Source organism: Physcomitrium patens, chromosome 14, assembly GCF_059467195.1.
Source record: "Physcomitrium patens ecotype Gransden chromosome 14, ASM5946719v1, whole genome shotgun sequence".
In the NCBI taxonomy this organism is placed as follows: domain Eukaryota; kingdom Viridiplantae; phylum Streptophyta; class Bryopsida; order Funariales; family Funariaceae; genus Physcomitrium; species Physcomitrium patens.
Genome location: NC_143423.1, coordinates 10,711,568 through 10,726,764, shown reverse-complemented (window position 1 = coordinate 10,726,764; position 15,197 = coordinate 10,711,568). Strand labels below are relative to the sequence as shown.

General features: G+C 37.0%; 1 protein-coding gene across 1 annotated transcript; it reads left to right on the top strand.

Moving 5' to 3' along the window:
• Window positions 1–547: 547 nt before the first annotated feature.
• LOC141046211 (uncharacterized) lies at window positions 548–4,704 on the top strand. Its single transcript, XM_073538880.1, has 6 exons — window positions 548–678; window positions 1,190–1,327; window positions 1,986–3,193; window positions 3,332–3,661; window positions 4,175–4,307; window positions 4,512–4,704. Exons 1-6 carry the CDS (start codon window positions 548–550, stop codon window positions 4,702–4,704), a joined length of 2,133 nt encoding a protein of 710 aa, XP_073394981.1.
• Window positions 4,705–15,197: the final 10,493 nt, after the last annotated feature.

Sequence of the window (15,197 nt, the reverse complement as noted above, 5' to 3'; positions counted from 1 at the left end):
TGATCCAGATCAACATCTATCCCAATTTTTGACCGCTTGTGTAGCCAATAATGGATGAACAGAAGATGTGTGGTTAAGATGGTTACCTGCAACTTTGAAGGATACCGCTTTCGAATGGTATAATCGACAACCAGTGGGTTCGTTTCCAAATTGGGAAGCTTTAAGAGCTGCTTTTCTTCTTCATTTTAGACCAATCGGATATGAAGATCAATTGAGAGAACAATTAATGCGAAGTCAAATGATACCAGGAGAGGCTGTGGAGTCATATTATGGGTGAGTAGCTGACATAATTTGCCGTTGGCCCAATAATCATTTACCTAAAAATTTTATTTTATCAATATTGATCAATGGGTTCTACCCACCAGAATTGAAAATGTTTGTTAAAGAAAATCAACCCGCCACAGTTGCATTATCGCTTGTTAGAGCCAAAGTGTGGCAGGAATGTCATTATGACCGAATCCTAAATTCAAACCCGACACTAATTCCTACTCAAGGATCTTCTAAGTTTCCAAATTGGAGTAATTTAGCCAATAGTATTACTGGAGCAATGGCACCTGCGACCCATTCTACCGTACCAATCCAAGGGGTACTTAACCCAGTTCCGTTACAAGCTGTACCATCTCCGATGGCGAGCACTTACCCTCAATTTACACCGTATCAACCGCCTGGCGTTAATACGTAGGAATTATCTATGTTACCAGGTTCGAAAAAAACCAACGAAACGCTATTATTGAATTTAACCAAGAAAATGGAAGAGTTGGCAGTAAATATGGCCAAAGAAAAAGAGAAACGATCAAAGCAGACCAATTTCCGAGCCAGTGTATGGTATACCAATTGTAAGGGACAAGGTCATATGGTTCAAGATTGTCCTTCACCAGGAAACATGAAAATTCAATGTATGAATTGTGGGGGGAAGCATCCAACTAATAACTGTTGGTATTTGTCAAATCCACATTTTAATAATACCATGTCACCACCAATGTCATGGGATGTAAATCAAATTCAAGGGAGCAACCGTAATGGATGGAATGGTAATCGATTTAATAATCAAAACCGCAATTATTCTAATAACCAAAATTTTGGACCTAATTCTCAGAAGTTCCACCCAAATCAACGAAATTATCAAGGAAATAACGGGTTTATGCCTAAGCCTTCCTTACAAACGGGTCAACCAGGATCATTTACTCAGGCTACTTGGAACATACCAAGTCGTTACATCTCAATTGAAACTTCCAATATACCCAGTGGGACGGGACGAAAACCAGTTCGTTGTTTTCGATGTCGCCAGTATGGGCACTATGCGAATGAATGTTCTACGAAGGAAATTGTAAACAATCGGGACATACAACAGCCCAATGTAACACACCTTTTAATTTTAATAATCGCAATCAGCAGGTTCAAATTCAAAGTTCCCAAGAGGATACCAATCCAGTTCTTCAAGACTCTCCAGTTAATCATATTGAAGTGGTCCAAGCAGTAAAAACTCGAGGTCAACGGTACCTTCAATCAATTCTTAAAAAAGATAAAATTATTGAAGAACAACCTGAACCAATTCAAAAGAAGGTGACTATATTTGTAAAACCAGCGAACCAATTGCGACCAGTATTGGTTCCTATCGATTCATTCAATTCGACTCCGATTGCACCAGGAGGAGTCAATTCTCAATGTCCAGTACAATCAATTCCAATAGAAACAATACCAACGTTATCGCGTATTCCAATATCCGCACCAATCGAACCACCTAATTCTGTTTCGCAATCCAATAAGGTTCCGATATCCAATCCAATTCAGAGTATGCCAATTTCTAAGGGATTGAAGTTTCCAAAGACTCGACGGAAGAAAGCGTTGGACATTACTACTGATTTAACTCCATATGATATATTAAAGGATCTTGATGAAATCCAACCAGCTATTACCATGAAGCAATTATTGGCTATAGCACCAGAGTGTCGTTCTACTCTAACTTCTTCATTGATATGACGAAGACATCGAGACAAAGAGATTCATGAGGTGAGTTTAAATCCGGATCCTGGAGCACCTACAATTGATGTTATTATTGACGGAGTTTTAATCTTAGGCGTCCAAGTAGACGATGGTTCTAGCGTCAATCTGATGACAGAGGATACCATGGAGAAATTGGGTTTGACTAGGTTATTGCCTACTACTTTATTACTATGTATGGCGGATCATAGTAAAGTCCATCCGATGGGAGTTCTAGTAGATGTGGAGACAATTATTGCGGGAATTGCATACAAGATCGACTATGTAGTCTTTCAATTGAAGAGTTCTGCGTTATCATACCCAATTCTATTGGATAGACCTTGGTTATTTCATGCGAAGGCTCGTAATGATTGGGGACGGGGAACCTTGACGATTGGAAAAAAGCGCAATAAAATTGTTTTGCAAATGTATCCAGTTTCCTATCATGGCGAATCACAAGTACCCTGCACGGAATTTACTTCAGAAGGACATAGTGAATCAAGCGATGATGAGGATCCATTTCATGGAAACGAACAATATGAACAAATTCAATCTCTTACAAAACATACAGGAGTTATTTATCAATGTGGTGGAATAGGAGAGTACTTAATTCACCAAGAAGATACTGACAATTCTGACCATGCCATTGCAAGATGGATGAACAATTACGCAGTCAACTATATTAGTGCAATAGAGCCAGAAATGGATGGTGCCAATTCATCAGAATTGGTAACGGGTTCAGAACCGGATGAACAACTGGAAGCACCGGAATTGGTAGAACCAGTTTGTCAGGAGATTAATCTGGGATTAGAGACCCAGAGTCAACCCATTCAAGTTTATGGTGGTATACAAGGACGAGAGCTTCAAGATTGGATCAATTTTTTTCATAAGCATAAACCTGTATTTGCTTGGACTTACAACGATTTACGAGGGATACCGGCGGAAATTGCAGAACATAGAATTGTGTTAGAAGAAACTGCGAGACCAATTCGCCAAAGACAACATCGGTTGAATTCGAAGTATTCGCTGTTAGTAAAAGAAGAATTGGATAAATTATTACGAGTTGGATTTATTTACGAAGTTCCATATAGTGAGTGGGTTTCCCCAATTGTAATGGTACCTAAAAAGAATGGGAAAATCCGCATTTACCAAGATTATCGCAAATTGAATGCTGTTACTAAGAAAGATTATTTTCCATTACCCTTTACGGACAGTATATTGGATGCAGTCGCTTGACATGAGTGTTATTCCTTTTTAGATGGGTTTTCAGGGTATAATCAAGTAAAGATTGCTAAGAATGACCAATTAAAGACCATGTTTACAACTGATTGGGGTACCTACGCGTATACAGTTATGCCATTTGGGCTATGTAATGCTCCAGCTACATTTCAACGTGTTATGACTCAGGCTTTTCATAAATATTTGCGTAGTTCCATGGAAATTTTCCTGGATGATTTCTGCACATTTAGTAAACGTTGTGACCACTTGAAATGGCTAGGCAATTGTTTGGATCAATGTGATCACTTCGGTATATCTTTGAATTCTGAAAAATGTACGTTTGGTGTTCCTTTAGGGAAACTATTGGGGCATATTGTTTCCAAAAAAGGAATTGCTACTGACCCAGATAAAGTGAAAAAAATAGCCAATTTACTTAGACCCGATACAGTTGCTGGTGTGCGAGGTTTTGTGGGACATGTTAGTTATTATCGAAGATTTATCCAATCATTTGCAGTAATTTACTAACCCTTAACTAATCTTTTAAAGAAGCCAACATCCGATGGGATGAGTCCTATTTGGACACATGAGTATACCGTTGCTTTCGAGAACTTAAAACGCAGATTGGTATCCGCTCCAATATTGGTCTCTCCTTGCTGGACTAAAGTTTTTCATGTATATGTGGATGCATCCAATGTTGCAATTGGTGCAGTCTTAAGTCAAAAAGATGAAAAGAATTGTGATCATCCAATTTATTATGCAAGTCGGCAATTGGTTGCTGCTGAACGTAATTATACCACCACTGAGCGAGAAGCTTTGGGAATGATTTATTCAGTTCAAAAATTTCAGCATTATCTATTGGAATATTCTTTTGTATTCCACGTAGATCATGATGCTTTAAAATATATGATTAATAAACCTCAATTAAGTAGACGAATTGCTCATTGGGTATTATTGCTACAAGAATTTAATTTTACAGTTATTGTCAGACCTGGTAAATCTCATGCCAATGTCGATCATTTGTCACGATTAACTAAGGAGATGGGAGATGACCCCATTCCAGATTCCCTACCTGATGCTAATTTGTTTGCTGTTGATATAATTTCGAAAGAGTATGCCGATTTAATTCAATATTTAACATCACAAACATTTTCTATAACTTTTACGGAGACAATGAAGAAGCAATTGCTTTATAAGAGCACTCCTTACACAATGATTGGAAATGTACTGTATAAAAAGGGCAAAGATGATGTCTTACGATGGTGTATATATCAAAGTGAAGTTGACTTAATTTTAGAAGGGTGTCACATGGATAGTTGTGGTGGTCATTTTGCTGGAGATGCTATGGCCCGAAAGGCCTTATTGGCTGGTTATTGGTGGCCTACAATGTTTGCGGATGGCCATCAATATGTCCGGCATTGTGACCCATGTCAGCGAATTGGTAGACCAACTGTTACGTCTGCAATGCCACTAGTACCAATTCTAGCTCAAACACCTTTTAAAAAATAGGGTATTGACTTTGTGGGACCAATTGCACCGGCTTCTCGCAATGGACAAAAGCGATATATATTGGTCGCTATGGATTACGTTACAAAATGGGCTGAGGCTGTTGCTACTCGAACTGATAGTGCTGCCACTGTAGCCAATTTTCTGTATGAAAATATTATTACCCGGTTTGGATGCCCTAAAGAATTGGTCAGTGACCGTGGAACTCATTTTATTAATAACACTATCGCTGCGTTAACAAATAAGTACGAGATCAAGCATCGTAAAACTTCTCCTTATCATCCTCGTGCCAATGGTCAAACTGAAAAGACTAATAGAATTTTATGTAAAATATTAACTAAGACAATTTCGGATGCTGGCACCGATTGGGACACAAAATTGTTTGCAGCTTTATGGGCTTATCGTACTGCTTATAAGGTTACGACCAATTCTATGCCTTTCCAATTGGTGTATGGGCAAGAGGCTATTTTACCAATTGAATTGGAAGTACTCAGTTTACAGATTGCAGTGGATGAACGCTTAGATGATACATCGTCGCTTCAATTTAGGTTATCTGAATTGGAGAAATTTGATGAGAATCGAGCTCACGCTTTGATGGTTATGGAAGCCATTCAAAAACGATGGAAAAGTTATTACGTTAGCAAATTACAATTGAAAACTATTAAATCCAATGATTTGGTTTTGCTGTATGATAGCTGGTTTCAGAATTTTCCAGGAAAATTTCAAGTATGATGGCATGGACCTTACAAAGTTATTGACTGTTATCCTAATGGATCAGTACAATTGGAAGATTTTTCTGGCATTAAATTGCCTACACGTATTAATGGTTATCGATTAAAGTTATATCAAATGTAATTGTCTAATCAGTCCAAATTCATTATTATTTCCTCTTAACCTGAGGATGGGTATGTTTAATGATGAGGAGGGGAGACTTGTTAAGTACGCCGTAATTTTGATGTTACCCATTGCAATTGATAGGAGAGGGGCACTTCTGAATTAGTACCTCCATTCTTGCAATTGTAGCCGAGCAATTGAGTACACCGAAAGAGGTGTTTTTGTATTAGGGTGAGAGGTTTTGTTATTAAGGTTTCACAATGGCGAGACGTCTTAAGCGAACAAAAGAGAGGGATGATAGGTCAAGGAATGTGAGGTTTAGGAATGAGTTACCAGAATTGGAGCTGGTAACGTTCACAAATATGGAGAATTGCCAGATTGACTTGCTGTGGCAGAGAAAATTCGAGAAAGATTTCAAGGAGGCGGATGTTTATGGTTTCTTACGATATTCAAGAGTTTTACTGCCATTAGATCCGTCTATTGTAGAAGAATTTGTGTGACATTATGACCCATCAGATGGTTCGAGTGTGGTGCATAATCGTATGGTAGGATTGGAGGCGCCCATTCTACACAAAGTTTTGTATTTGCCAATTGGAGAACTGGCCGTAGGATCGGAGGTGACGGTGGAGTTCAATCTGGAGCTATATTTTCGTTCGAAGGCCGACGCGTTTGTGAAGGGCCAGGGTTGGAAGGTACTGGACGTTCTTAAACCAGAAGTGGGAGAGTGGTTACGATTTGTTCAGAAGAGAATGGCGTTAAATAGACATACAACATATATTGTCAAGAACTTGTTTTTCGTAGTAGTAGCTTCAATGGATGGTATGAAGTTTAATTGGGCAGAGTTTGTAGCTCAACGTATGCATAACGAGTTATCATACAAGAGGACGTTAGGGAAGGTTACTACATTACTTTGTTCGAATTACATTTCTAAGGTAGTGAAGTATCAGTTGAAACTCCCTCTACAAGAACAAGAGAAGGCGAGGTTGAAGAAATCAGGGAAGGTAGTCACCCTTGAAGAAAGACAGAAGGAGACTGAGCGAGCCAAGTCACCTGAGTAGATAGTGCAAAATCAGTAGGAGCAAACCAATCAGCCATCAATCGCGGTGGGTACCAGTTCTAAGGGCAAGGAAAAATTGGATCAAAGACCAGAACCATCTTTAGCTTTGGTTTTACCAAACCGGTTGATTGGAGAGACATCTACCCAATTCGAGGGTCAATATAGTTCTAGTGATAAATGGAAAAGTGCTAAAGAGATGCTGTTATATCAAGTGGAGACACTGTTACCCCAATTCAACAGGTTGTATAGAATGGTGCACGAATTACAAGATAGTGATGAGCTGAGTAAAGATTTGGAGAATCAGAAGAAATTGGTTGCAACTCAATAGAAGACAATTGCAGAATTAGAGGAGAAGTTGGCTGAGAAAGTGACGAAGTATACAGAATTGGAGGTTAGGTTAAACAAAATGGACAAGGATTGGCGGATGGATAGAATGCTTCATCAAGCTGCAGAAGATCTTTCGAAGCAGGAACGAGATCTAGCAAGGACACAATTGTAGGAATCCCTAGAGAAATGTGCAAAATTGGAGAAAGACCATCAACAGACGTTGTTAGAAGTTGCTACAATACGGGATCGCATTAGAAATTTGGAAGCAGAATTGGATTTAACAAGACAACCGGTGAGTACTTCCAATTCTGAAGAAGTTGCAGAATTGAAGACCAAGCTTGATGACCATCAGAAGTATATTGCAAAGTTGGAAGAGCAAGTGCGAGTGCTGGGATTTGCCAATGAAGACTTAACTGAGCAATTGAAAAAGGCAGAAGAAGAAGAAAAAGAAGAGGAAATCAAAGAACCCAATTTTCAGGCGCAAGCACCAGTTGAAACGATCTTATTGGATGAATTATCGGAGCCAACCAATGCTGACAACCAATAATATTAAGAGAATTGGTTCTAAAATTGGATGTTTGCGAGGACGCGGCACAGTTAGGAGTGGGGCTATGTAGAACGGGTAAATTAGTTAGTGCTAAAATTTTGACTTTAGTAGATTAGAACCAGTATTGATGAAATCAGGAAACCAATAGTCATGTGAAAGGTTCCAAGATACAGTTAACTGACAAAAACCGGTTGGAATCTAAAAAAGGGTATAGTAGGAGAAAGATTGATTAGCTTAGGGCCAGACTTGTGAGTCTTAGAGCCGGGGTATGCTTAGGTGCTACCTCTATTTTTTCTATTTCTTTCTTTTTGTATTTTGATGTTTCGTTGTGTTTATAAAGAGAAGTTTATGAGAATTGTGTGTTGATCACAGTATTACAGTGAATGCTGTATTGGACCAGAATTGGTTCTATACATTGCACATGAAATAGTGTTATAGATTGAGAGATGATAGTTTGGAAATGATTGAATGACCATTGAGTTGGAAAATATAAATGAAGTTAGAATTACAGAGAATTGATAAGAAATTGAGAATGTTGTAATTGAAGTTATTAAATTAGACATGGTACTGAAGAATTAATATTATACAATTCAATGATTGGGAATTAACTTATTGAATATGAAATGATTATATTCAATTAATGGTGATCTTAACAATTAACTCATGCAACAGTTCTTTCTCTTGTGTTTGAACCGATTTAAACTATACTTAATTCAAAAATTGTGGCAATTCGGATTTCCTCATTACAACCTTATTCATACAACAACAAGAACAACAAGTTAAAGATCACAAAGAGAGTATGGCTAATAAAGCATTACAAGCAGTTGTGGACAAGAACAATCAATTTGAAGGAAAAGATATTATAAAATATTTAAGATGTTATATAAAAGAAATGGAGTTGAAGCATATTTTAGAAAGCGAGATGGTTCAATTATTTGAATTAGCCTCTGCAGGAGAGTTAAGAAATCAAGTTAAGTTTCTTATACAACACTTTGGAGGTTCATGGGAGAAATTTTCTCAAGCTTTGAAGGATGAGTTTTTCTTAGAAGATAGTGATAGGATTACAAAAAGGTCTTTTTTTGAATGGATTAAAAAACCAGAGAAGGATCTTCTAGCAATAGAATTATTAAAGGAGTTTGAAAAGCAATATTCTTCTTTATCAAAGAAAGAAAGATAATTATTGGATCCAAGTAAGGTGGAGCTCTTTCTTCAAGCAGCTGATGGAAAGTTGTAAGAGAAGTTGGAATTCATGCTTGAAGATAAAAAAGAAGATGAAGCATTGACAATAAATTGGAAAATAGTAGAGGATGTTATAAAGACGTTGAAAAAAAGAGAAAGGAGAAAAGATATGGGAGGTGATCAAAGACCATTACAAGCATCTAAGGTAAAGGTGCCTAGTATCCATCCGACATCTTTGATTCAACCTTCAATGGCTACAACAAAGAAAGAAGAAACGGAAATTGATGAAATCATACGTGGAATGAGAGATTTGTAAATAAAATTTGCAAAACTTGAAGAGAAAGGTCAATCATCAAAAATATCAATAAAACAAAGATCAAGGCCAATGGAGGGTGTAGTACATAGATGCATGTGGTGTGACAGCATAGATCACTCGAAGAGGGAATGTGAAGAATTTATAGAGGTATTACGTAAAGGAGTTGTTTTTTTTAGAGATGGAATGATACACTCAAAAGAAAATGGAAAAAAATTAGAAACAAATTTTCATAAAGGAAGAATGAAGTTATTTATTGGAGATACTTTTAAAGTGCAGACAATCTCAAGCAATGAAGCATCAACATATTGGGTGGAAGCAGATCCTAGTAGATGTTTAAGTATAAATCTTGAGTTTTCAAGAGAATCTAGTCCTTTGTGGACAAGTGCAATGAGGTATGCTGAAAGGGTAAATTTTACTAGAGATGATTTAAAACGTGTTGGTAATAACATTCGATAAATTACTGGGTGGGATGATCCAGTAGATAGATTATCTGTACATGCTCATATTGCAAGGAGTCAACATGAAGCATTAATAGAAGAAAAATGAAGGAGAGATGAAAATAATGAAGAGCCCTCAAAAAGAACTACAAGGGGGGAAAAAGCACGACAACAAAAGAATTCTATTCATGAAGAGACAATGGAGAATATTTCTATAAAAGAGAGGGAAATTGGAAAAAAAAAAGTAAAGGCTCCTGCTTATAAATTACAATCAGATATTGAAGTAGCTATAGATTTGAAGAAGGTTTTGGAGGAGCGGATTTTAAGTAGAAAGGTTGAATTCACAATTGGTGAAATTCTAGGAATTGCAAAGCGTGAGTTTCATGAAGTTATTATTGATACAATAAAGAGAAAACGATAATCTTTAGGAGACTCTATAACATAGAATGCATAAGGAATAAGAGCAATAGAAAGAAATGAAGATGAAGAAGATGAAATACAAAATTTTGGAGATGTCTTGCGAGTAAGGTTTGCAGAAAAAGAAGATGTCATTTAAGCTTCTAGCCATTATTCTAGAAGTCATTGGACAAGGGTTACAACAGAGTCTTTAATAAAATTGGAAAATTTAGAAGAATCAGTTGTAGCATTAATTGATCATGGTTCTGAAATCAATTTGATATCAAAGGAATTATATAACAAGGAAAAATAGCCTATTGATACTGAACATGGGTGGATGATAAGAGCTGCGAATAATTCTAAGGGAGATTTGTATGGAGCATGTCCAAATATCAAAGTGACAATTGGAGATGTTATTCATGAACAGAATTTCTTTGTACAAGACATGTCTACATACCCTATTATATTGGGACAACCATATATTATTTCCACACGAATGGAAACAAAAGTAATGGATGATGGTTTAACTTATGCAAGAATAAGAAGCCAAGATGGAATGAAAGTAATTCAATTTTTAACTGTTTGTGCTAATTGTAATCGTCGTTTGACTCGGACTCAAAACACCAAGATATTTGATCAGTATAGGTGGGTTCGATCTCGGGGAAAGACTCGTTGTATGAATTGGATATGTTATGTCACAATTGATTATGTATTAATTATCTAAAACTTCCAAAGTTCTCTTCCTCATCTCAATTCAATCCCTTCACAATCTCTACAATCGTTCACTGCCCTGCAGCTACTCAATATCACTGACATTCCTGACATCTACAGGATGCTTAATCTCTTTCCACAGTACTTCAATTCTCAATTCCTTTACTTTTACTCAATCTTCCAGTACTACTAACACAATGCAATAATCTCTATTATCACAATCACACTTTTTTTCTCCAAATTAATTAATTCGAATTCATAATTTTCAATATCTCAATCACAGTTTCAGCAATCTTTTTTTTAAATCCAATACTAAAGAAAAACACAAAAGCAAAGAAAACAAAAGGGTAACTCCAAGCTTTACCCTAGCTCACGACTATCACAGTCTGGCCTGGAGGTCATCTTCCTCAACCCACTTATCCTACTCAACTGACATGGCAGTTAACAGATTCCAAAAGGTACGTATTTTGGCCTGTTAATCGCTTTTCCCACTAACTACCAATTCCTACCAATACCAATTGGTAACCATCTGACCAATTCCAGATTTTACTAATAAAGAATTGGTACGGGGTTTCGAAGACCAATTACCAATTCTACATAGTCCTACTCCTACCTGTGCAGCGTCCTTGCAAACACCAATATACACCAATTTTACAACATTTGCACATCATCTTCTTCCTCCAATTCTTGAACTTGTTGTTCGCCTTGTTCTGTTCCAATATGCTTTGCTATTGGGTTGGCTTCGTCTTCCTCTCCCTCTTCTGTCTGCTCCTCTTTAAGTTGGACTGTCAGATCTTCGTTCAACGCTCCCAATGTACGCACCTGAGATTCCAATAATGCGATTTGGTTGTCTCGCTCCTTCAGCTGCTCTTTGAGTACATGCACCTGTATCTCCGATTCTCTTGACGATGTATTGGCGGGATTGGCTGCTTCTTTCTGCTTATTCAATGTAGATACCTCGGCTTCTAATTTCTGAATCCGGAGTGTTAACTTCTCATTCTCCACCTTTGAACTCTCCGATTGCCTACGTAAATCGTCCTCCGATTTAGTCTTCTCGGCTGCCAATTCTTCTGCCCGATTCATTTCCTTCTGACACTGGTTCCGCAACTCAATACACTCTTGCTTGTTAAGCTCCGCCAGAGTCTTCATCATCTTGTGCTGCCTGGTTTATTCCCCTTCTCTCTCTTTGATCTGGTGCTCCAATTTAGCATACTTGAGGGCGTCCATTACTGAAACGCGTTGTAAATCCTCGATCTTCTATTGTTGCTTCTCCAAAATCTTGTTCTTCTCCTCCAATTTCTGTCGAAGACTCAGCTCGTTGTCCATCCTTACAACTGCCAAATGTAGCTGGTTAATCTGTGCCGAGATCAACTCTTTAAGCTCTCCTGCCTGCTGACTACCTCCCAATGAATCCACCCGTTGAAAATATTGCACTAATACTGGTGTTGCTTCTGCCCTATTGGTGCTGGGGGGGACCAATTCCGTTGATGATGAACTCGCATTGGTCCGATCGCGATTCCTAGCTTGATTGCATTCTGCTATCGGCGCTCCTTCTACTGGTGTTGATGGTATTGGTACTGGCTCCGGTCTTGTCTCCGTCGCTACAGGTCCCGATCTCGCCACCAATACTAGTTGCTGCAGCTGATACTTAATGGCACTACACACGTAATTGGAACACAACAACGTGGTAACCTTCCCTGTTCTCCTCTTCGTGTCCAATTCCGTATGGATCCTTGTTGCAACATATGCTGTCCAATTGAAGACCATCTCCTCCAACGTCACAATTGCCAAAAATAACAATCTTCTCGATATATATGTCATATGCCGATTCAACCCTAATCTCTTCTGCACAAACCGCATCCATTCTACTAGCTTTGGCGAAAGTGCATCCACTGTTTTCTACCCTTGACTCTTCTCAAATGCTTCATTTCCCGACTCGAAGTAGTTGCTTGGAACAAAATCAAACTCTAGATCTCCCGATATTGGCAACTCACCCATGGGAAGATATAATACCTTGTTCAGCACCACCTCATCTATACCAATAATTCTGCCATGCGCCACACTGGATCCATCCTCCGGATCATAATTCTTCAAATATTCTGTTACCAATGTTATGTCAATTGGTGGCAGCTTTTGCGAAAACTTCAAAAATCCATACACCTGCGCCGTGCAAAACTCTCTCTGTCTCTTCTGTGACCAAAAGATGTCCATAGCTATCGGCTCCATATTGGTCACTATAACACACTCTATTGGTGGCATTTCGCCCTTCGACCTGATTGAACGCTGTCTCTCATCTCTCGTAGCTGTCCTCTTCTTACAAATCACCATCTCTTCTACTCACAACAATACTCTAAACTCACACTCAAGAATACGGCTCACAAAAATTGCAATTTAAACAATGCAAAAAATGGAGTCCCACTCCTAACTTCTACCATGTTTCTCCTCCTGAATTGATGTACTCTGACGTGCTCTTGACGCCTAGCCTATTAGGATCTTCGTAACGGCCTCTGTATTGCACTTCCTGTCTTAATCGCATTATTACCCATGTTACAATTCCCATCATAACACTTGCGCCGTCACTTCAGCACGTAATGACCACTCGTTCCTCCTCCCCACCAATATAGAAAAAACCCGTCTCGGGTTTATGTATTATACAAGCATAACCGATTTCCTAAATTGTCGCATCATTGGCTTCTTCCGTGGATATTGGTGCGCCAGGCTTCAAATTGGTAACCTCCTCCTCCACTTCTTCATCTTCTATTTCAGTGTTCAAGTCTTGATACTGGTGCATTGGTCTTCCCAATAGTTGGAATTGGTTCTGGAATTGGCTTGATCCCGTTTGTAAAATTGGTTCTCTTACGAGTTAAGACTGGCCACCCACATTGGTTGAAATTGGCTCCTTAAAATTGGTGAACAACCCAATATACTGGTCGAATTGGTTAATAAAATTGAACCTGCTATTGGTTCTGGTATCAGACTTTCTTTTTTAAACAGTATTGGAGTACCTTCGCCATGTATTGGTTCTTGTTGATTTTCAATAATTGGGTCTGTTCCAATATTTGAATTGGTCCTTCGTCTTTCAATATTTAAATTAGGTCTTTTCCAATCTGAAATTGGATATTTTCTAATTTAATTGGGTCATTTCCATCTTTGAATTGGGTCATTTCTAATCTAAATTGGATCTTTACCAATCTGAATTGGCTTGTTGATTACCATTAGACTAGATTTCCCATTTATAAACTGATTTATATCTTTATTTTGTTCAGTGCATGAATTTCTTTCCTTTCAAATATGCCAGGATCCCATATTTTTTCATTACTTGACACTTGTAGAAACAAATTCTTCAAACTGCCATTTGATGCAATAATATTGCTTGAAAATAATATATGATAATACTTTGAATTCATTGCACACATACTTTGCTTAATGTTTGGAAAACATCCTTCATAAGATTTTGTAAATCTTAAACCACCAATATTGAGTATAGTCGTACAGTTATCAATTAAACATGTCATAGACGTCTTAAGATCCATAATTATTTTATTAATTTTGAGATTAAAGGTTTGAGAATATAAAATTTCCTTCACACCTTCTAAATTTGAATGAAAATTCTCATAAAGAAACGCTGATATTTTAGTTTTCACAATTGATTTTTGAGTTGCAAAAGTTTTTCTTTTCCACATGTTGAAATCCATTGTCCTCTTTAAAACAATTTTTTTCAACAGCTTTGGTTCTTGCTTATCTACTTTAAGCAAATTTGACATGGTTTCATTCTTCAATTTAAAATTTGGTAAATAATGATGCCTCCAAGTACTAAAGATTGTAAATTTGTTGAATTTGACTTCAAAATATTTTATTAAGCAACCTTCATTGGCTTGATTGCAAAACAATGGCTTAACTTTTAATTTTGCCAAAGCTTCACCTCTTTGTCTAGCTAGAAATAAAATCTCTTTATTCTTTAAAATCTTTGATTGCAAATTTTCTTCAACTCCTTTTGACAAAACTTTGTTTACAATGGCCTCAACTTAATTTTGAATCTTGATTTTTCTTCATTTAGTTGTGAAACTAAATTACTATTATTATCAATTAATATAGTAATCTCAATTTCCAATTTTATATTCTTATCTTTATATTCCAAATTGTCATAATTCATATCCTCATGTAATTGTTTGAATGTTGCTTCTTTCCTTTCCATACATTCAAGGTTTCTTTCTTCTAATTGTTGAAATTTTTCATGCTCATGTTGCAATTTACTTTTCAAATTATAAATAATCTTTTTTTGATTTGAAGTTTCTTCCAATAAATCATCTTTTTCTTCCAATGAATTGATCATGTCATTTGTTTTTGTGCATAATTCATTTTTTAAAGATTCAATACACAATTCATAATTCTTTTTATTTTTCTGCACATTATGACTAAATTTGGTAAGATTATCCTCAGCCATATCACGTTGTGCTGTAATTGTATCACAAAAACTTTGAAGCATTTCCAAATTTTTTTCCATAACTTCAATATTTAATTGATAATTTTGCTTCTTATAGTCATTATCAAGGTTAATTTTTTTCATTTCTTCCAATTGACTACTTAATTCTTCATTTTGTTGAGTCAATTTTGAAATATCAGTTTTCAATTGTAAAGTTTTACTTTCAAATGTAGAATATACCTTTAACAATTCTTCTCTTTGATATTTCA